We start from the raw sequence: 22,226 nt of genomic DNA, 5'->3' as shown, positions 1-22,226 counted from the left end.
CGCCCGATGCCAGAAAAGACTTTACTCACTGGCTAGCATGTTTTGAGGCCTACATCAACGCTGCGGACCCTGTGCCAACGGAGGCTCAGAAGATAACCGTCCTGTACTCCAGACTGAGCTCCAGTGTGTTCCCGTTGATCCAAGACGCCACGAATTATGCGAAAGCAATGGAACCCCTTAAAGAACACTACACACAGAAGGCGAACACGCTCTTCGCCAGGCATGTACTCGCCACCCGCTCGCAACTACCTCGTGAGTCCATTGAAGACTTCTGGCGCGTCCTGATTCCAATCGTCCGGGACTGTGACTGTCAGGCCGTTATGGCCGCCGAACATGCAAATCTCATCGTGCGCTATGCTTTCGTGACGGGGATTGCGTCGGACCGCATCCGAGAATGATTACTGGAGGGGGCCACGCTCGAACTGACGAAGATGAAAACCTTGGCGCTCTCCATGACGGTCGCATCTCGTAATGTGCAATCTTACCCCTCCCGCCGTGCTGCCCACCCTTCTACCCCTTCCTACCCCTCCTGGACCCCGTGAAAGTGTACAAACTCAGCAATAGCATGATGGGAAAAATAGCCAACTTATGTAACCAAGTGTGAGAAAGCTGTGTCAGCTAGTGCCAAGATCAGACCCTGACAAACTAGACAAAGCTAAGAATCCACATAATTGTATCATACAAGGCCAGAAGAGGGAAGATAGTGCCTGACCTTATTAAAACCTGATAACAAAGCCACGATCTAGGAATGTCCTAATAACACAACTTCCTCATGACCTAGGTCCATCTGCGTCAAGGCATCATGAGGGCAGAGGTGAAAAACAAAATAGGACCACGTCTTATTTCCTCTAAAAACAAACTACTGCAAATAAGCCGAGTCAGGGTCTTTCCATGACAACATGTTTGATCAGAAGTTATGACTGTATTGACATTTTTGAACAAGGTCTGTTTTTGTAAAATGATACAGCTTGTGTATAAATATTGAACGTTTTCTCCATGTCTTTGCGAGCTTGAGAAAGAATGAGCAGGTTTACCTTAACAGCTCTCTCTCTCTCTAACCTGTAGCCATCTGCATGCAGACTTTGGTCAATAAAGACAAAGTTATTTATTTCGAAACAGAGTTGTAAAGTTGTTTTTCCTCACAGTCTTGAAGTAGGAAAGATTTTAAAAGACGACAGTGGCGCTGCGAGCAGGGTTCGAACCTGCGCGGGGATCCCTATGTTTTAGTAAATCAGGAGAAGGACCATCAATGGGGCAGAGTAGGTGTAATCTTACAACTGAATGGCAGGGACCGATACCAAACATCTCCAACAAGGGTATGTTTGTTCTTGATTGGTCCAGGGTGTGGAATAAAACATCAAATAGCTCATGAACGCATAATTCCCAGGTACCCTGGATGACAATGGCTGAGAATTTTACGGCCTATAACGGGACCTATTTCATATGTGGCACTAAAGCATACTCCTGGCTTCCCAGAAATTGGACAGGGTCCTGTTATCTAGGATATGTCGTACCCTGCATGCACCACCTACGCTCCCTTAAACAACATTCCTCACGAATCAGGAGGACCATTAGTAAAACCGAGGAGTTCTTTATGATCGCCTTTCCACAATACGGAACAGGCAAGGCAGCAAACGAACTGATCCTTATGGCCTCGGCATTGGAACAACTGTCGAACATAACAGCAGCAGAATCCAGGGCAACTGGACGGGCACTAGCCGAGGTCTCGGCTGAGCTGGTGGCTGTCCGGACAGTGGCATTACAAAATCGAATGGCTCTGGATTATCTGTTAGCCTCGCAGGGAGGAACGTGTGCCATTATAGGTCAGGAATGCTGTACTTATATCCAAGATGCCTCTGAAAATATTACCAACCTAGCTGACCATATAAGAAGAATCAACTTCAAGAAATTGGCCAAGAATTTCACAATTATAACCCACCAGGTTGGTTAGGTTGGCTGGGACACGGATTGTTCGATTGGATCTTTAAGGCCTTCATATTATTACTATTAGCAATAGGATTGCTTGGATGCTTGTGTCAATGTATTTACACCCATCTCCTGAATATCCCTATTTGAACAAATTGAGTGGTTGTCCTGATGGGACAACAGGAGGGAATGTGAAAGTGTACAAACTCAACAATAGCATGATGGGAAAAATAGCCAACTTATGTAACCATGTATAAGAAAGCTGTGTCAGCTAGTGCCAAGATCAGACCCTGACAAACTAGACAAAGCTAAGAATCCACATAATTGTATCATACAAGGCCAGAAGAGGGAAGATAGTGCCTGACCTTATTAAAACCTGATAACAAAGCCACGATCTCCACGGCTCCACAAGTCCAGCCTCGAAATATACCCCTTTTTTTCACTCCCCAATGGTGGTCCGTTGATTTTGATCCCTCCAATTTTTTACCTCCCTTGCATGTTCCTCATCCACACGTGACCCTTTGCTCTGACCACACGGGGTGCTTGCCCGATTTGGAGACCATCTACCGGGACTCCCTCGGGTCCATGGTGGCGGTTACTTTCATCGCTCATGCTGAGGGAAAAGAGGGCTCTGCATTTCTTGTTGAAGTGCCCCTCGTATTCTGGAATCAGTCTGGACTAGTGGCACCTCACGTTACCCTCACTGTCAATGCAGGCTACAGTGCCAGGTCACTGGGCTTTCTGGTTGCTACCCTCCAAGGAAAATGTGATGCTTTTTATACTGGACGACAGACCTTCCCTGAAGGCACGTTACAGTATTTTTCACAGCCCTTTTGTGTTGATGGTACATTGAACCACCATCGGACCAACCGTTCCTCATCCCCAGAGATTCCTGCAGACTTATGGGCTGCGTCCAATCACGAAGTGGGTCTTACTAATGTGCCTCCAGTTCTCATTAAGGTTAAGTCCGGTGTGCCCTGCCCTCCATTTCTCAGTACCCTATTCGCCCTGACGCTGAGGAAGGAATCTCCAGCATGATACAGTCCTTCCTTCAACAGGGAATTTTGGTTCCGTGCCATTTGCCCTGTAACACTCCTATTCTTCCGGTTCCTAAGGTTGGGCGGCCGTCTGAATGGCGTTTGGTCCAGGACCTCCGCCGTATCAATCAAATCGTTGAACCCTTGCATCCCCTGGTCCCTAACCCGGCTACAATCCTCAGTAATATCCCGCCTGAGGCAGCTGTCTTTACCCTTGTGGACTTACAACATGCCTTTTTTGCGATACCCCTTGCCGCTGAATCCCAGTATTTGTTTGCCTTCACATTCAAAGGGCACCAGTACACTTGGACTAGGCTACCGCAAGGTTTCATTCATTCATCGACACTCTTCTCACAGGCACTGCACTCCCAATTAGCTACTTTGACACCCCCGGGGGGATCTACTATTATACAGTATGTCGATGACTTACTCCTTGCTAGCCCTGACTTTGCTTCTAACGAACGCGACTCCATTTATCTGCTCACCCGTCTCCATTCCTGGGGATATGTAATACCACCTAATAAAGTACACAAAGGACAGAGGCAGGTTAAATTTCTGGGCGTTCTGATAAGCGCTACTGAACGTTCCCTTACGCAGGATCGTATTACTCCCATTTTGCAAACCGCACTTCCTACCTCGCCGAAGCAGATGAGAGCCTTTTTAGGTTTAGTGAACTTTTGCAGACAATGGATTCCGAATGTTACTGCTCATACCAAGGAGCTTACTCCTTATTCCTCCCAGAATTCACCCCTTAAGTTTGAACTACCCGATTTAGCACAGCAATCTTTTGTTACTCTCAAGAACGCGCTGGCTTCCGCCCCGGCTCTAGGACGACCTCTTTATGACAGGCCCTTCCAGTTGTATGTTAATGTCCTTGACCTATGTGCCACGGGTGTCTTGACACAGGAACATGGTGACCAACGCCGTCCGGTTGCCTATTATTCTACTAAATTGGATCCAGTAGCTTGTGGTTTGCCCCCCTGCACTCAAATTCTCACTGCTGTACATGTGTTAGCTCAGGCAGCCTCTAATCTAACCCTTCATCAGCCCGTGCATGTGTATACCTCACACTCTGTTGTGGCTCTCCTTACATCTCAGCAGACCCAGCATCTGACACAGGCCCGCTTGAGCCGATATGAGGTCTATTACAGAACCCATATCTGTCTTTCCATTACTGTTCCACTTTAAATCCCGCAGCATTCCTCGAACATCCCCCTGATGTACTTGTTGATCCACCACATGATTGTTTGCTTAGGAATCACTTCCTTACCGCACCTCGTCCCGATTTAACTGACCCTCTTGATAATCCTGATCTCACTTTTTATGTTGATGGCAGTTCTTCTATTTCCCAAATGGGTGTCCCGCAATCGGGGTATGCCATTGTTACAGACACTGACATTCTGGAAGCAGCTGCTTTCCAGATTCCAGTCTCGGCGCAGAAAGCCGAGCTATTCGCCCTTACTAGAGCTTGTGTTCTGGCCAAAGACCAAAGTGCGAATGTGTACACAGACTCTAGGTACGCTTTTGGTGTCACCCACGATTTTGGCCGCCTCTGGCAGCAACGTGGATTCCTTACCTCTGCAGGCTCTCCCATTCTAAATGCTCTTTGGGTTAAAAATCTCCTCGTTGCTATTCAACTTCCTCGTCAATTGGCTATCATTAAATGTGCTGCGCACACTTCCGGGGGCACTCCTGTGCAATTAGGAAACGCCCGTGCTGATTCAGCCGCTAAGGCAGCGTCTGCATCAGCCCCTATGATTGTTCCCGCAGGGGGTACACAGGCTTTAAATCAGCTACCTATTCTAGCAAAAAAGGGCATGCCAGAGTTAGCTGAAATTCAAAGGTTACAGAGGGACGCCTCTGATTCTGAGCGCACACTATGGAAGTCAATGGGGTGTTCGCACTCGTTGACACAAAACCTCTGGCTTAGTAGGTCAAGTTTGTGTTCCAGATTCGTTATTGCCGATACTTATTGATTATTTGCATTCTTGTACCCATCTTGGCAAGGAGGGAATGGTACAGCTACTTTTGAAAACTTGGTGGCACCCAGATCTGAATACAGCAGCACAAATGCGGCTGGATCGATGTCTTATTTGCATGAAAAATAATAAGGGTAAAGGCATTAAATGCCCTCCCGGAACAACCCCCTTGCCAGATGGTCCTTTTGCCTGCATACAGCTTAATTTTATTGAATTACCTAAAGTACAATGCTATAAATATTGTTTAGTGATCATTGATGTATTTAGTAAATGGATTGAAGCCTTCCCCACCACCAACTGTACTGCACATACGGTGGTAAAATTACTATTGACAGAAATTATTCCCCGATTTGGGATTCCCAGAATGATGAGCTCAGATAATGGAACACATTTTGTGGCTCGAATCAATTCTGAATTATGCGAAGCACTCAAAATTAAACAACAGCCGCACTGCGCGTATCATCCACAGGCAGCAGGAATTGTAGAGAGAGCAAATGGGACCTTAAAAGAAAAATTATCTAAATTGACCGAAGAAACTGGATTAAATTGGCTAAAGGTATTGCCTTTGGCACTGTTTCACATGAGGGTTACTCCACATTCGCGGTCCGGACTGTCAGCTGCAGAGATAGTCTACGGTCGGCCAATGAGGACTCCCTGGGATGCCCATGAAGACCCCCTAGAGGGAGTAGACCTCCACGTTATGGGAGATAAAATGCTGAGTTATTTGAAGCAATTAACATTTTCTTTAAAGTTTCTCCACTCGCAGGTAAAACAGGCCCATCTCCCAGCAGCAGCCGGAACAAAGATCCCTCGATATCCAGTAGTCAAACCAGGAGACTACGTGCTGATAAAGAATTGGGACAGAGAGAAGTTAGGGCAACGCTGGAGCGGCCCTTTTCAGGTATTGCTGACTACTACACCGACTGCCGTTAAACTCGAAGGACGTTCGAGTTGGGTACACCTATCAGATTGTAAGAAGATTGGTTCCAGCCCCAACGAGGACGCAGAATGAGGATCTTCATTATCACATTTGGACTATTTGGACTAATTGGTCTTAATGGCCATTCGACAGTAGGCGAACAAACTGACCAAGAGCTGCGTGCTAATAGCTTTCTATATATGTCATATATTTATGCTGACAGATTGAATGTAAGTAACTGTTGGGTTTGTACCCGTATCCCCATCCATTCCAAGGAGAGGCTACCTCTCCAATCACTCCCATTCCACTTAGCAGAAACAGTTGAGTGGATACTGCGTCAAAACCGAACACAGGGGTTCGGTGGAGATATGAAAATTTGGAAATCAGCTGGCTATGGGATGACTAGATTTTCAGCCTGGTATCAACCTGGATATCCCCATGTTTTGAATCCCCCTGCCCTTACCATCCCATCGAGCACTGCGCAAGGATCCCTATGTTTTAGTAAATCAGGAGAAGGACCATCAATGGGGCAGAGTAGGTGTAATCTTACAACTGAATGGCAGGGACCGATACCAAACATCTCCAACAAGGGTATGTTTGTTCTTGATTGGTCCAGGGTGTGGAATAAAACATCAAATAGCTCATGAACGCATAATTCCCAGGTACCCTGGATGACAATGGCTGAGAATTTTACGGCCTATAACGGGACCTATTTCATATGTGGCACTAAAGCATACTCCTGGCTTCCCAGAAATTGGACAGGGTCCTGTTATCTAGGATATGTCGTACCCTGCATGCACCACCTACTCTCCCTTAAACAACATTCCTCACGAATCAGGAGGACCATTAGTAAAACCGAGGAGTTCTTTATGATCGCCTTTCCACAATACGGAACAGGCAAGGCAGCAAACGAACTGATCCTTATGGCCTCGGCATTGGAACAACTGTCGAACATAACAGCAGCAGAATCCAGGGCAACCGGACGGGCACTAGCCGAGGTCTCGGCTGAGCTGGTGGCTGTCCGGACAGTGGCATTACAAAATCGAATGGCTCTGGATTATCTGTTAGCCTCGCAGGGAGGAACGTGTGCCATTATAGGTCAGGAATGCTGTACTTATATCCCAGATGCCTCTGAAAATATTACCAACCTAGCTGACCATATAAGAAGACAGGCGGATCAACTTCAAGAAATTGGCCAAGAATTTCACAATTATAACCCACCAGGTTGGTTAGGTTGGCTGGGACACGGATTGTTCGATTGGATCTTTAAGGCCTTCATATTATTACTATTAGCAATAGGATTGCTTGGATGCTTGTGTCAATGTATTTACACCCGTCTCCTGAATATCCCTATTTGAACAAATTGAGTGGTTGTCCTGATGGGACAACAGGAGGGAATGTGAAAGTGTACAAACTCAGCAATAGCATGATGGGAAAAATAGCCAACTTATGTAACCAAGTGTGAGAAAGCTGTGTCAGCTAGTGCCAAGATCAGACCCTGACAAACTAGACAAAGCTAAGAATCCACATAATTGTATCATACAAGGCCAGAAGAGGGAAGATAGTGCCTGACCTTATTAAAACCTGATAACAAAGCCACGATCTAGGAATGTCCTAATAACACAACTTCCTCATGACCTAGGTCCATCTGCGTCAAGGCATCATGAGGGCAGAGGTGAAAAACAAAATAGGACCACGTCTTATTTCCTCTAAAAACAAACTACTGCAAATAAGCCGAGTCAGGGTCTTTCCATGACAACATGTTTGATCAGAAGTTATGACTGTATTGACATTTTTGAACAAGGTCTGTTTTTGTAAAATGATACAGCTTGTGTATAAATATTGAACGTTTTCTCCATGTCTTTGCGAGCTTGAGAAAGAATGAGCAGGTTTACCTTAACAGCTCTCTCTCTCTCTAACCTGTAGCCATCTGCATGCAGACTTTGGTCAATAAAGACAAAGTTATTTATTTTGAAACAGAGTTGTAAAGTTGTTTTTTCTCACAGTCTTGAAGTAGGAAAGATTTTAAAAGACGACAACCCCGCCGATGACCTCCTCAGCTGGGGCCCTGCCTTCCCAATACGCCTGCGCCGCACGCCGATCCGCGCACCACGGAGGTCCCCGCTGCTACTTCTGCGCTCAGCGGAAGCATCCCCGCCAAAACTGCCCGGTCCGCACTGCCGTTTGAAAATCCTGCAGTAAAATAGGCCACTTCACGGCTGTGTGCAAGGCCTGCGCAATCGCTGCGATCGCGCCCGCTATCGCCCCCTCCCCCACGCCAGACGCACAATGGGAGCCGCCATCTTCTCCTCCTGGGGCCACGTGCGACCAATGGGCGCCGCCATCTTGCCCCCCTTCGGCCACGTGCGCCCCATGGGCGCTGCCATCTTATCCCGACCCCGCAATGTGCGCACCATGGGCGCCGCCATCCTGTCCCGACCCCGCAATGTGCGCACCATGGGCGCCGCCATCCTGTCCCGACCCTGCAATGTGCGCACCATGGGCGCCGCCATCCTGTCCCGACCCTGCAATGTGCGCACCATGGGCGCCGCCATCCTGTCCCGACCCTGCAATGTGCGCACCATGGGCGCCGCCATCCTGTCCCGACCCTGCAATGTGCGCACCATGGGCGCCGCCATCCTGTCCCGACCCTGCAATGTGCGCACCATGGGCGCCACCATTTTGTCCCCCACAGGGTCTCCGGACATCCCGAGATCGAAACCGCACAGGCTCGCCACCCGAAGCATCCGACGGCTACCCGCAGCTCGCTTCGATGATGCTGGACCAATCTCGCCCGCACAACCTGACCTCCGCGTCGACGACGGTGAAAATCAACGGCCACGCGACCTCGTGTATGCTGGACTCCGGGAGCACCGAAAGCTTCGTACACCCAGATACGGTAAGGCGCTGCTCCCTCGCGGTCCACCCTGCCAATCAAAGGATCTCCCTAGCCTCCGGATCCCACTCCGTCCCGATCCGAGGCTTCTGTACAGTCACCTTCACGGTCCAAGGCGTAGAATTTAGTAACTTCCGCCTCTATTTCCTTCACAATCTCTGCGCTGCACTCCTGTTGGGCCTGGACTTACAGTGCAATCTCCAGAGCCTCACCCTCAAATTCGGCAGGCCCTTACCCCCCCTTACCGTTTGCAGCCTCACGACCCTCAAGGTCGATCCCCCCTTCCTTTTTGCTAATCTAACTGCAGATTGCAAGCCCGTTGCCACCAGGAGCAGACGGTACAGCACCCTGGACAAGACCTTCATCAGGTCCGAAGTCCAGCGGCTGCTTAAGGAGGATATTATCGAGGCCAGCAACAGCCCCTGGAGAGCCCAAGTGGTAGTGGTTAAAACTGAGGAGAAACACAGGATGGTCATGGACTACAGCCAGACCATCAATCGATACACGCAGCTCCACGCGTACCCCCTCCCATGCATATCTGACATGGTCAATCAGATTGCACAGTACCGGATCGCCTCAACAGTTGACCTGAAATCTGCCTACCACCAGCTCCTCATCCGGAAGTCGGACCGGCCATACATTGCCTTCGAGGCAGACGGTCGCCTCTACCACTTCCTTAGGGTGCCTTTCGGCATCACAAATGGGGTCTCGGTCTTCCAAAGGGAGATGGACCAAATAGTCGACCAGTACGGTTTGCGGGCCAGCTTTCCATACTTAGATAATGTCACCATCTGCGGCCATGAGCAGCAGAACCATGATGCCAACCTCGATAAATTCCTCCGCACTGCCACTCTTCTCAACCTGACCTACAACAAAGAGAAGTGTGTGTTCAGCACGACCCGGTTAGCCATTCTCGGCTGTGTAGTCCAAAACGTTCTTCTCGGGCCCGACCCCAACTGCATGCGCCCCCTCATGGAGCTTCCCCTCCCCCACTGCCCCAAGGCCCTCAAACGCTGCCTGGGGTTCTTTCCCTACTACGCTCAGTGGGTCCCAAACTATGCGGACAAGGCCCGCCCACTCATTCAGTCCACCCAATTCCCCCTCGCGGCCGAGGCACAACACGCTTTCGCCCGCATCAGAGCAGACATCGCCAAGCCTGGGATGTGCGCAGTGGATGAGTCACTGCCTATTCAAGTAGAAAGCGACGCTTCAGACGTCGCCCTTGCTGTCACTCTAAACCAAGCAGGCAGCCCCGTGGCATTCTTTTCCCGCACCCTTCATGCCTCTGAAATTCGACACTCATCCGTCAAAAAGGAGGCCCAAGCTATCGTTGAAGCTGTGCGGCATTGGAGGCATTACCTGGCCAGTAAGAGATTCACTCTCCTCACTGACCAACGGTCGGTAGCCTTCCTGTTCAATAACACACAGCGGGGCAAGATCAAAAATGATAAAATCTTGCGGTGGAGACTCGAGCTCTCCACCTATAATTACGAGATTTTGTATCGCCCCGGTAAACTCAACGAGCCCCCAGACGCCCTCTCCCGAGGTACATGTGCCAGCGCACAAGTGGACCAACTCCGGGCCGTATACGACAGCCTTTGTCACCCGGGGGTCACTCAATTGTACCACCTGGTCAAAGCTCGCAATCTGCCCTCCTCCGTCGAGGAAGTAAGGACAGTCACCAGGGACTGCCAGGTCTGTGCGGAGTGCAAGCCGCACTTCTACCGGCCAGACCGTGCGCGCCTGGTGAAGGCTTCCCGCCCCTTTGAACGCCTCAGCGTGGATTTCAAAGGGCCCCTCTCCTCCACCGACCGTAACACGTACATTCTCTGTGTGGTCAATGAGTACTCCAGATTCCCCTTCGCCACCCTATGCCCCAATATGACGTCTGCCACCGTCATCAAGGCCCTCAGCACCATCTTCGCTCTGTTTGGTTTCCCCGCCTACATCCACAGTGACAGGGGATCCTCATTCATGAGCGATGAGCTGTGTCAGTTCCTGTTCAGCAGGGGTATAGCCTCCAGCAGGATGACCAGCTAAAAGCCCTGGGGAAATGGGCAAGTAGAACGGGAGAATGGGACAGATTGGAGGGCCGTCCAGCTGGCCTTACGGTCCAGGAACCTTCCAGCCTCTCGCTGGCAGGAGGTCCTTCCTGACGCTCTACACTCCATCCGGTCACTGTTGTGCACCGCCACTAATAACACACCCCATGAACATGTTTTTACCATCCCCAGGAAGTCCACATCCGGGGTATCGCTCCTGACTTGGCTCGCAGCTCCAGGACCGGTCCTTCTCCGTAGGCACGTCCGACTCCACAAAGCGGACCCCTTGGTGGACAGGGTTCACCTGCTCCACTCCAACCCTCAATATGCCTACGTTGAGTTCCCCGACAGCCGCCAAGATACAGTCTCACTCAGGGACCTGGCACCATCAGGTTCCACCACAACACCCCCCCCCCACCCATGCGCCACCCCCCTCCCACCGCGCCGCCAACACTGACCCCACCAGACCACACCCCACTTTCCGCACAAGAGAACAAAGAGGATTTCGGCACGCTCCCGGAGTTCCCCGATGACTGGCCAGCATCAGCACCGCCACCACCGCCATCGGTGCCACATCCACCACTGCCAGCTCCGGCTTCGCCGCCACCGTTACGCCGCTCCCAATGAAGCACCAAAGCACCGGACTGGCTGAACCTTTGACCGACTCCGGACCGTCAACATGGACATTTCTTTTTTTTCTTCTTAACATTGTACATAATTGTACTATTTGTATATAGTTTCACATCACCCCCGCCGGACTCATTTTTAACAGGGGGTGAATGTGGTGGACCACTGTCTTAGGGGATGTAAGGTAGGACCTGCACTACAGGTTCGCCGGTAGCCCCTGCCGGCTGGCTCCCCCCACTAAGAACTGTATAAATATGCATGACCTCCAGTGCCCTGCCATTTCGCCAGCTGCAGCAGGAGGCCACGCATCTGACTGTAATATAGCCACAGTTGTACCCAATCTGCGTCTTTGTGCAATTGATTGCGCATCAGGTGCTCAGCGGCAGGATTCGCCGTTCCTGAGATTAAGTGGTGACACTGGGGCGTTCCAGCCAACAAGATGGCAGCAAGACGCCAGATCTGAGGTTCACTATCGCTGAACTGGAAACCTATGCCTATGGCGGGATTCTCCGACACCCCACTGGGTCGGAGAATCGGCGGGGCGGCGGCGTGACTCCCGCCCCCGCCGGCTGCCGAATTCTCCGGCGCTGGGGATTTGGCAGGGGCGGGAATCGTGCCGTGCCGGTCGGCGGCCACTGGCTGCAGTCCCCCCCCCCCCCCGGCGATTCTCCGGCCCGCGATGGGCCGAGTGGCCGCCCGTTTTAGGCCGGACTTGCCCGCGGGTGGCCACCGGGGTCCTCCGGGGGGCGTGGGGGGGATCTGGCCCCAGGAGGTGCCCCCACGGTGGCCTGTGCCGTGGGGGCAGTGTATTCCTCCGCATCGGCTGCTGTGGACCTCCGCGATGGCCGACATGGAGATGAACCCCCCGTGCGCATGTGCTGGGGTGACGCCACCACACGCTGGTGCTCCCGCGCATGCGCCAATTCGGGTCGGCCGGCGGAGGCCCTTCGGCACCGGTTGGTGTGGCGCCAAGCTCCTTCCGCGCCAGCCGGGGCGGCGCAAACCACTCCGGCGCCAGCCTAGCCCCTGAAGGTGCGGAGGATTCCGTACCTTCGGGGCGGCCCGATGCCGGAGTGGATCACGCCACTCCTTCCCGCCGGAGTTGCCCGCCGGCCGATTCCCGCAGAATCCCGCCCCTAGTGTGGACAGCACGGTAGCACAGTGGTTACCACTGTTGCTTCACAGCACCAGGGACTCGGGTTCAATTCCCGGCTTGCGTCACTGTTTGTGCGGAACCTGTACGCTTTTCCCATGTCTGCGTGGGTTTCCTCCGGGCACTCCGGTTTCCTCCCACAAGTCCCGAAAGACGTGCTTGTTAGGTGAATTGGACATTCTGAATTCTCCCTGAGTGTACCCAAACAGGTGGACGAGTGTGGCGACTAAGGGCTTTTTATAGTAACTTCATTGCAGTTAATGTAAGCCTACTTGTGATACTAATAAAGATTATTATTAAACCCTGCTAGACACCGTGGAGGAGAGGCCGGTGGGAAGGAGGCTGCCATTCTCCCGTTCGCCAGCCCTGGACGCAAACGGCCGAGATGGTCAGCGCCGTGCGCAGCACCGTTTGGACAGGCACAACCTCCTCAGGGCGGCGAGGGTGAGTAAGCAACATTGTGCCCCTAGCACTAACCCCCGTCCCACACACTGTGACCCAACCGCCTCCCCCAAATCTGGAGAGCGTCCGAACCCCCACCCTGTACCACATGCTTGCACCCATCCTAATAATAATCGCTTACTGTCACAAGTAGGCTTCAATGAAGTTACCGTGAAAAGGGGTACCAGAGAATTTCGGTTTGTTGTGAACCTGGCGCTCGCCACGCCTTCAGCATCAAAACCGATTCTCCGCCCAATCGCCTTTCCCGATTTCAGCATGACGGAGAATCCTGCCCCAGATCCCTGCCATGTGACTTCAATCCATGACTTTAAGCCACACCATTGCAAGTGAGATGTAATGTTTTGTCTTCAGCTTGTCCGAGTCCATGATACCTGTAATGAAGTCAAATTAAGTAATAATGTGAGCCACATTAATGACAAAATCGTAACAACTGGCAAAACGCCCTCACCAAATCTAATTATTGAGGAACAGTTAGAATTCGGGATTAGATGGACCCAGCGCGAGGAATCAAAGGCTAACACGCCTCGTGTTCACAGATTACTTCATTCGGAAATGCACCTAACTGGGAATAAATAATTGATCGCAATTGCAAAATCTCGTGGGTCAGGGAGCCGGGAAATTGGGACCTAAAATACAACAACAGGGATTGGAGGCGGTTTCCCGGCTATAAAACGGGCTGGTGTTTGGGGGAGTTATTATCCTGATTCAGTAGCCAGGATGGGACGTTGGTTGGGTTTTTGTTCGCTCTGTCTCCTGGCCGGCTCGTTACTCTCAGCCCAGCCGCCACTCCTCGGGAATGATGTTTGTGTCCCAGAGCCAGGCTGGAGATTTGAGTGCGGTCACTCCGGGGTCAGCAGTACCGAGTGCAGCCGCCAGGGTTGCTGCTTTGACCCGCAGAGCTCCAGTCCCCATCCCTGTTTCTACAATCTGAGAAAGAGCTCAGGTAACAAACCCTCTCCCCAGTCTAGGGGGGCAGATTAGTGGAGAGAGAAAATCCAACTTGGCAAATCCGGAACTAATCCAGGGATGTGTTGCTGTCTCTGTGTAATGGCGCAGGGTGGGAATGAGTATTTGACATCTGAAGCTTCAAGTCTTGAATTCCTTCACTGACATATATCCACTCTGAGCATATTGGCTGGCTGGCTGCTTTAGCCTTGTACTGACTTATTGTTCAGGCCTATCTCTGGTCTAAAGCACTTGGAAGTCATGGCACCCAAACCATCAAGGTGGTTGGCTACCCTATTGGCTTGTGGGGCTGGAGAGGAGGTTTGGTGGCACAGTGGTTTGCACTGCTGCCTCACTGTCAGTCACCCAGGTTTGATCCTGACCTTGGGTGACTGGAGTTTACATGTTTGCTCTGGGTGGATGGTCTATGCTAAATTATCATAGAACTTGGTGCAGAAAGAGGCCATTTGGTCCATTGAGTTTGCACCGGCTCTTGGAAAGAGCCCCCTATCCCCATAACCCAGTAGCCCCACCCAAGGGCAATTTTGGACACTTTCAGGGCAGTTTATCATTGCCAATCCACCTAACCTGCACATCTTGGACTTGTCCTTTGGTGTCTAGGGGTTGTGGGGATAGGATGGAGAATGGGCCTAGGTTAGTGCTCTCTGAGGGGTGGTGCAGACTTGATGGGCCAAAAGGCATCTTTCTCCATTGCAGAGACTCTATTCCTCATTAATGGATGATTCTGTTGTGAAGGCTACCTCTTTGTAAAAGATGAGCAGCAACATTGGCTTTGAATTACTGATAACTAGTCGTGCTAGTTAACTGATTTCACTATGTGGGAGGGCAGATGGCATTGTCAGAAGTAGCTACTGTGGGGAGTTTAGTTCTCGTATCTATTGAAGGAGGTGATTCACTATGTACAAAGCTAATACTGTTCAGTTCCCATGTTTCAAGAGGTTATTGAATCTTTGCCTGTAGCATGCTCCACAGTCACTTGATCTAGGAAGTCCTAATTGGCTTGGCACTTGTGTTATCTACACTGAAAACGGTGTAAAAGGCAGGGGCAATATTATGTTGATCTACCCATGTACCTGTCAAATTAATTATTTGACATCTCTCTATTTTACCTGACCTAGAGGTCTCTCCCATGCAGGTAATATTGGTTTCTTAGAGTGTCTTCGAAGCTGGGCCTCAACATTTGTTGCCTGTCTTCAGTATAATGGAGATGTGCTTCCTTCAGAGTTTGAACTGTCTGATATCCGGACAAGACTTTGAGCAGCTGGATTATATTTTGCAGTGTGCACAGCTGATGGTCAGTTCCTCATCGTGATCTCCAGGAACCTGACCCGTCCTGCCCTCAACCTGTCATCTCTGTATGTGAAGGATGGACAAGAGGCCGAGTGCAAGCCTAAAGTAACCACTGCCGAATTTGTGATTTTCCACTTTCCAATTACGTCTTGTGGCTCCAGCAAGCGGGTGAGTATTGCAGGGTCGAAGCATTTTCCCACAAATGAGTCGGCTTCTTATTAAAACAGCCTCCTCATTGCAGGAGGAAGATGGATCCTTGGTATATGAAACGGATGTCTTGGGCAAGAGGATGATTCAGACTGGGAAGCTGGGTTCAATAACCCGGGACAGCACCTTCAGGTAGGGGGATGGTGGGAGATGTTTGTATTGGGAGGGGATGTGTTACTGAATGAAGCTCCACCTACTTCTGTCTCTCTGCAGCCTGCATGTCCAGTGCAAGTACACGGGGAGTCAAGAGACTGGCTTACAGATCAATGTCACCATTTACACTGTTTCTCCTCCACCTCCTGCTTCTGAAGATGGGATTCTGGAACTGGAATTGCGAATAGCAAAAGGTAGAGCTGGCCTGGGTAATGGTTTATGGAAGCAGTGGGGATGTATCCATACAGGGAGTGACTGGTTCTTGTGTCTGCCCCTCAGGTGGTGACTACAGATCCTGGTATGTGGATAGTGACTACCCCATTCAGAGAATCCTTCAGGAACCAGTGTTTGTGGAGGTTCGTGTCCTGGATCGCACTGACCCAATGATTGTCCTGAGGTTGCATGACTGCTGGGCAACTCCTGTTCGTGCCCCAGACCATGGAGTGCAATGGAGTCTATTGGTGGATGGGTAAGTCTTAATGGGAAGGCTAATGGCTTTTAGACACCGAAGCAATATGATGAGACTGATTCCTGTATCTTGCCAATCTCCATGCTGCAGGAGGCATATACCAAGGGGAAGGAGTGAAAACTCTACACCAATAATGTAGCAGCTGAACCCAGTCTCTTGGCCACAAGAACTTGGCCAAATGTTAAACAAACCTGTGCAATCTGTTCCCTAAACGAGAAGCTCTAATTTTGGGCAGATGGGAAACGTGCAGTCTATTCTAATTGTTCTGTTAGTTGGCAAACCTAATGAGCGTTCACTGGGTTTGTTATCCCCAGTGGTTCTAGGGTGCTTTCAATAGTCAAACGGAGTACCCCCATTTTGATGAATGGCTTTTTGGTTAGTCCGACACATGTCTGCCAGGGTTTCCTCCCCAAGATGTGCGGACTAGGAGGCTTTCCCATTCTAAATTGTCCTTGGGTGTCCAAACATGTGTAAGTTGGGATATTGTGGACTTGGGTGGAATGCTCTTGGGAGTTGGTGCAGATTTGATGTGCTGAATGCTTCCATGGTAACAGGTGTCCCTATGAGGGTGATGATTATCTGACTCTTCTACACCCAGTGGATGTGTTTTCTGGCCTGAAGTTCCCAACACATCACAAGCGGTTTGAAGTGAAGACCTTTGTTTTCTTGGATGGAGAGTTGAAGCAACCTCTCTCTGGACAGGTAACCAAACTGAAGAATAACTCCAGCAGAAATTCTCTTACTGACATTAACAAACTTAGTTGCTCTCGCTAAAACAACTTTCTTTTCTTTTCAGGTTTACCTACACTGCAGTGCTGAAGTCTGTTCACCCTCTAGCCAGGATGACTGTGTATCCAAATGTGGTCCAATTGAGTTCTTTGGCCCAAGTGAGTTCTTGTGCTTCATCAAAGCAAAAGTCCCCTTGTTAAAGGACTTCTGAGATGAACAGCTCCTTCTATAAATGGGTATTCTGCTCTCGGCCTGTCACATCCCTCTATCATTGTGAACATGGACCTGGTCTGCATCCCACTACATGTGGAGTGTCATCAATAAATAGCTGAAATTCTAATTCACATTCCTTGTTGGATAATTAATTTCAGGATATTTTCACTTGCACTAAATAAAAGCTTGGTTGTGGGTCGAGTATTGACCATCTGATGAGCTAGACTAGTTTGAATTGGGTCAGAACTGTTTAACCTTCTTCTTCTCTCTTCCCAATAGAGAGACGCAGAAGCATCAGTGACCACAAGGGAACATTAGTGAGTGCTCCTGGTCCCATCTTCCTGGGAGATGATCTCGTGGCAAAGAAACTGCATGAAGCAAATGGTAAGTAGAGCCTCTTCAATAGGTAACCTGTCAACTCTTCTCAAATGTCATGTCCTCAAATATCATGTCTTCTAATCTCCCACTAGGTGCTGCTGAATCTCCATCCTGGGTTTTGGAAGGAGTATCCATTGGCTTAATGATGCTGTCGCTGTCTGTGCTGGTGGTGGCTGCAGTGTACATGAGACCAAAAGCTGTTGCTTCTCAATGTAGTGAAATTGAACTGTAGACTCTGAATGAATAAAACAATTTAACGGACAAATAAGCCTTTGTTTTGTGTGACCATGAAATAGCCACGGTTAATAGGATCAGACCAACTACCTTGGCTAAGGATATAAAATTGCAGTCAAAATTCTTTGGGCCAGAATATATATAAAAGTACTTTGGGCTTTCTTGCATGTTTTATTTGCAGTAATCTTGTTTTGACCCAGAATGCAGGAATGGAAATAACAGTCACAGGTACACATTCCATACATATGATGGACATGATAGGGGGTGACATAGTGTAGCGCTACAGAGATCCTCCGCTCCATCCATAAGTGGGTCATTCAGGAGTCTGGTAACAGTGGGGAAGAAGCAACTTTAAATTTGGTCCTTAATGCAAATGCTATTGTCTTGGGGAAAATGTTGATCGATTTTTAATGAACTGGGAGTTGACAATACATGGAGGCTGTGTACCTGTCTGTGACCCAAATTGACCACAATCCCCATAGTCCTTTGCAGGTGGCCATTTTAAATGGCGATATTCCATCCCTTTGATCCTAATCAGTCTTTATCCTGTAGTCTACCTTATTAAGCCGGCCACTCAGTTCAGGTCCAACTCAACTGTCCTAGAATTCATTGTACAAATTTTACCTAATCTCATCCATTCATGAAATCAATTCACTACTACATGGGCTAATTATATCTAAATTTAAAGTTTTTTATATAATTTAACTTCAATTCATACTAAACAGTTGGTTGCTTGCTAACTAAAACTTATGCTACACTTCAGCTGCTGTTTTTACAAAGAATTTATCTACACCAATCTACAAAACTTAAAAAGCAGCACCACATTCTTCCTCATTCCATTTCATCAGTACAGAGGCAAAGGGTCCATTTAGCAGCAGTTTTTTGGTACATTCTTAATAGCGCTCTATTGGATTCCAAAGAGGGGGGTTCAAACTGTATATAGCGGGCCTGGAGGCTTTTGCTTTCCATTTACGGAGTTTGAATGTGAGGACTGCACTATAGATTACTGCAATCAGGAGAGTGGATTCCATTTTGCAATGCCTTCCCACCAGGTAGGGGTTTCGGTCTCCACAGTTGTGTGGTATTGTGACTGGAGGGGTATTGTGACTGGAGGTGATCTGTGGAGTGGTGACGTTCGGGGCTGGCTTAGGTACTATAATTGTGTATTGCCAAATTACCTTTAGTGGGTGTCCTGGGGCAATTTTGTCTGATTCTTGTGTTCCCTGCAACTTTATTTAAACATCCAATTTTGGGGCACCCTTTGTTAAGTTCCCATCAATCTCCCTTTTTCAGTTGTGCTAATGTAACATTCTGATTTGTGGTCCTGTTGGGCTTTCTGTAAATTGTCTGTTGGTTATTGCTTCCAAATATGCTTTTGTTAGGCACCCATAGGGTGCCACTCTGACATTGCCCTGCATCTGGGGGGCGTTTGTGGAAAGTCCTTGGTATCCCAGGTTACTGAGGAAATAGCTGGAGCCTTAACAGATCTTTGCAGCATCCTTGAACATGGGTGAGGTACCGGAGGACTGGAGAATTGCTAATGCTGTCCCCTGTTTAAGCAGGGTAGTGGGATAATTCAGAAAATTATAGACCGGTGAGCCTGACATCAGTGGTAGGGAAGCTGCTGGAGAAGATACTGAGGGATAGGATCTATTCCCATTTGGAAGAAAATGGGCTTTGGAAGAAAATGGGCTTATCAGTGATAGGCAACATGGTTTTGTGCAGGGAAGGTCATGTCTTACCAACTTGAATTCTTTTGAGGGAGTGACAAAGTTGGTTGAGGGAAGGGCTATAGATGTCATATACATGGACTTCAGTACGGCATGTGATAAGGTTCCCCATGGTAGGCTGATGGTGAAGTCTCATGGGGTCCCGGGTGTACTAGCTGGATGGATAAAGAACTGGCTGGGCAACAGGAGACAGTCTTACTGGAAGGGAGTTACTCAAAATGGAGAACTCTGACCAGTGGTGTTCCACAGGGATCTGTGCTGGGACCACTTTGTGATTATATATAAATGGTATAGGTGGTCTGATTAGCAAGTTTGCAGATGACACTTAAGATTGGTGGAGTAGCAGCTAGTGAAGGGGACTGTCAGAATACAGCAGAATATAGATAGATTGGAGAGTTGGGCCGAGAAATGGCAGGTGGAGTTCAATCCGGGCAAATGTGAGGTGATGCATTTTGGAAGATCCAATTCAAGAGCGAACTATACAGTAAATGAAAAAGCCCTGGGGAAAATTGATGTACAGAGAGATCTGGGTGTTTAGGTCCATTGTACCCTGAAGGAGGCCACGCAGGTCAATAGTGGTCAAGAAGGCATACGGCATGCTTTCCTTCATCGGAAGGGGTATTGAGTACAAGAGTTGGCAGGTCATGTTACAATTGTTAAGACTTTGGTTCGGCAACATTTGGAATACTGCGTGCAGTTCTGGTTGCCACATTACCAAAAGGATGTGGATGCTTTGGAGAAGGTGCAGAGGAGGTTCACCAGGATGTTGTCTGGTATGGAGGGCGCTAGCAATGAAGAGGTTGAGTAGATTAGGATTATTTTCATTAGCAAGACGGAGGTTGAGGGGGGGGGGGAACCTCATTGATGTCTACAAAATCATGAGAGGTCTAGACAAGGTGGATAGCAAGAAGCTTTTTCCCAGAGTGGGGGACTCCATTACTAGGAGTCACGAGTTCAAGGTCAGAGGGGAAAAGTTTAAGGGAGATGTGTGTGGAAAGTTCTTTATGCAGAGGGTGGTGGGTGCCTGGAACGCATTGCTGGCGGAGGTGGTAGAGGCGGGCACGATAGCATCATTTAAGATGTATCTAGTGTCATGCGAGAGTGCCTTTAAGAACTGGATGTTTAAGCAATGTACCTTTAAGAAAACAGTGTCATAGAGTGGGTGGAGCTCACCTCAGTTCGGCCATTTTGCAGTCTGTGTTTTGCAGGTTTTTAGTTTCAGTTTGAAAAGCAGCTTGTTTTGCAGTGAGCTGGAGTTGCTGTGACCTCTGCCATGAAAGACTATCTCTGGATCATTTGGGTGATTTTAAAGTAAAGTCTGATGTGATTCTGTTTAAAGGTGTTAAATCTCTTGGAAGTTTGAAGGAACATTTTAAGGAATTATTTACAGTTGCCATATTTTCTGAGTCATCTTTGAAGTTAGGGGTGAGGGGTGTTATGAGATCCAATGTTTATTTAAGATGTTAAGTTTGAGTTCATGGAATAAACAGAGTTTTGTGTTTTAAAAACCCACGTGTGTATACTTGTAATCCCACACCTAGGGAAAAAGCCGTGTGCTCAGAAAAGCAACAAATCCATTAAAGGGAGGTTGGTTGAACTCCTATGATACATTTTGGGGTTCTGAAAAGCCTCGCCCATAACACTAGACAGATGCATGAATGAGCAGTGGGATTCAGATCCTTAAAATAGGCAACAGCTTTAGATAGAGGATCTGGATCGCCGCAGGCTTGAAGGGCCTGTTCCTGTGCTGTGCTGTAATTGTTCTTTGTTCTTTGTGTTCGGAGTTTGGTTGGTAAGTGCGACAATTATCCATACGAAGACCATGGGTGCTGGATTATGTTGCTCTTTCTAGCTTTAGTCTATTTGCTCTGTTTAGGTCACCTTTGCTCATGAGTCGCCAGGTATCTTTATGATACCGCCACGTGGTTAAAGTTCAGGTTATGATTAATAACATAGCACACCGCTTAGTAAGGATTAAAACAACGGTCATTTATTATATACAATAAGCAATATTAATACCCTAATACTACTATTTATATAATAAACCTATCACTGCTGGCCAATACTTAACTTAGGAAGAGCCCACCAGGTCAGGGAAACGAATGGCTTGTCCAATCAAATCTGGCCCGTGGGATTCGAAAGGCTGCTACAGGTCGGTGGCTAGGTGTCTCTACCGGATAGCGATCGTTGGATTCAAACTATGATACACGGTGGCTGGTCTTGCGAAGGTCTCGAGCAGGCGAAGATGAGAGAGAGCGATCTGAACTTGGACCTTCACTTTTATAGGGCCCAGGGGCTTCCTGCCTCCCGGGGCGGCCCTTGACCCTGAGTCCCAAGTGATTGGATTCTGTCCCCAGTCTCTGGGGTCTGTGTCCAATGGTGATGCGATTCCTCGATCGGGGGGTGGTCGCTCACCTGTCTTTGTTTCGGCCACTGCAGGCGCCGACAGGTCTGGCCCGGTATTCAATTGCTAATATGTTGCAATTGTTCCCGGGGATAGCCGATTTAACTGTGGATGTCTGAGTAGATTAGGTGTAAACAGTCCTGAATGCAACTGCGGATACCTGGGTTGATGGGCTGTTGATAGCCCTGAGTATCGATCTGGGCTACGTTCCCAGAGCTGAATGTGCAAACCTGTCTGCAGCTGCCTGCTTGTGTCTTTTTGGCTGCTTTTCCCAGCAGTCTTTCGGGTTAGCCGTTTTAAACTGGGTTTTGGCCAGATTAATCGGAACGCACCCATTTTACATGGCTACATTCCCGCCTTTTGATCCTAACGCGAAGCGTGAAGGATCACACAAATTTTGTCCTCTACGTTT

General features: G+C 49.0%; 1 protein-coding gene across 1 annotated transcript in view; it reads left to right on the top strand.

Annotated features, from left to right (window-relative positions):
• Window positions 1–17,702, top strand: part of LOC140394820 (zona pellucida sperm-binding protein 4-like) — a 60,106-nt gene extending 42,404 nt beyond the window's left edge. Inside the window, exons 6-9 of the mRNA XM_072482000.1 lie at window positions 16,681–16,828; window positions 16,923–17,013; window positions 17,348–17,452; window positions 17,539–17,702. Of these exons, the coding sequence (XP_072338101.1) occupies window positions 16,681–16,828; window positions 16,923–17,013; window positions 17,348–17,452; window positions 17,539–17,678 (484 nt within the window). The 3' untranslated portion in view covers window positions 17,679–17,702. The remainder of the gene's footprint in view (window positions 1–16,680; window positions 16,829–16,922; window positions 17,014–17,347; window positions 17,453–17,538) is intronic.
• Window positions 17,703–22,226: the final 4,524 nt, after the last annotated feature.

This window comes from Scyliorhinus torazame, chromosome 18, assembly GCF_047496885.1.
Source record: "Scyliorhinus torazame isolate Kashiwa2021f chromosome 18, sScyTor2.1, whole genome shotgun sequence".
Taxonomy (NCBI): Eukaryota; Metazoa; Chordata; class Chondrichthyes; order Carcharhiniformes; family Scyliorhinidae; genus Scyliorhinus; species Scyliorhinus torazame.
Note: the sequence above shows the minus strand (reverse complement) of the source record. Positions and strands in the feature narration are given on the sequence as shown.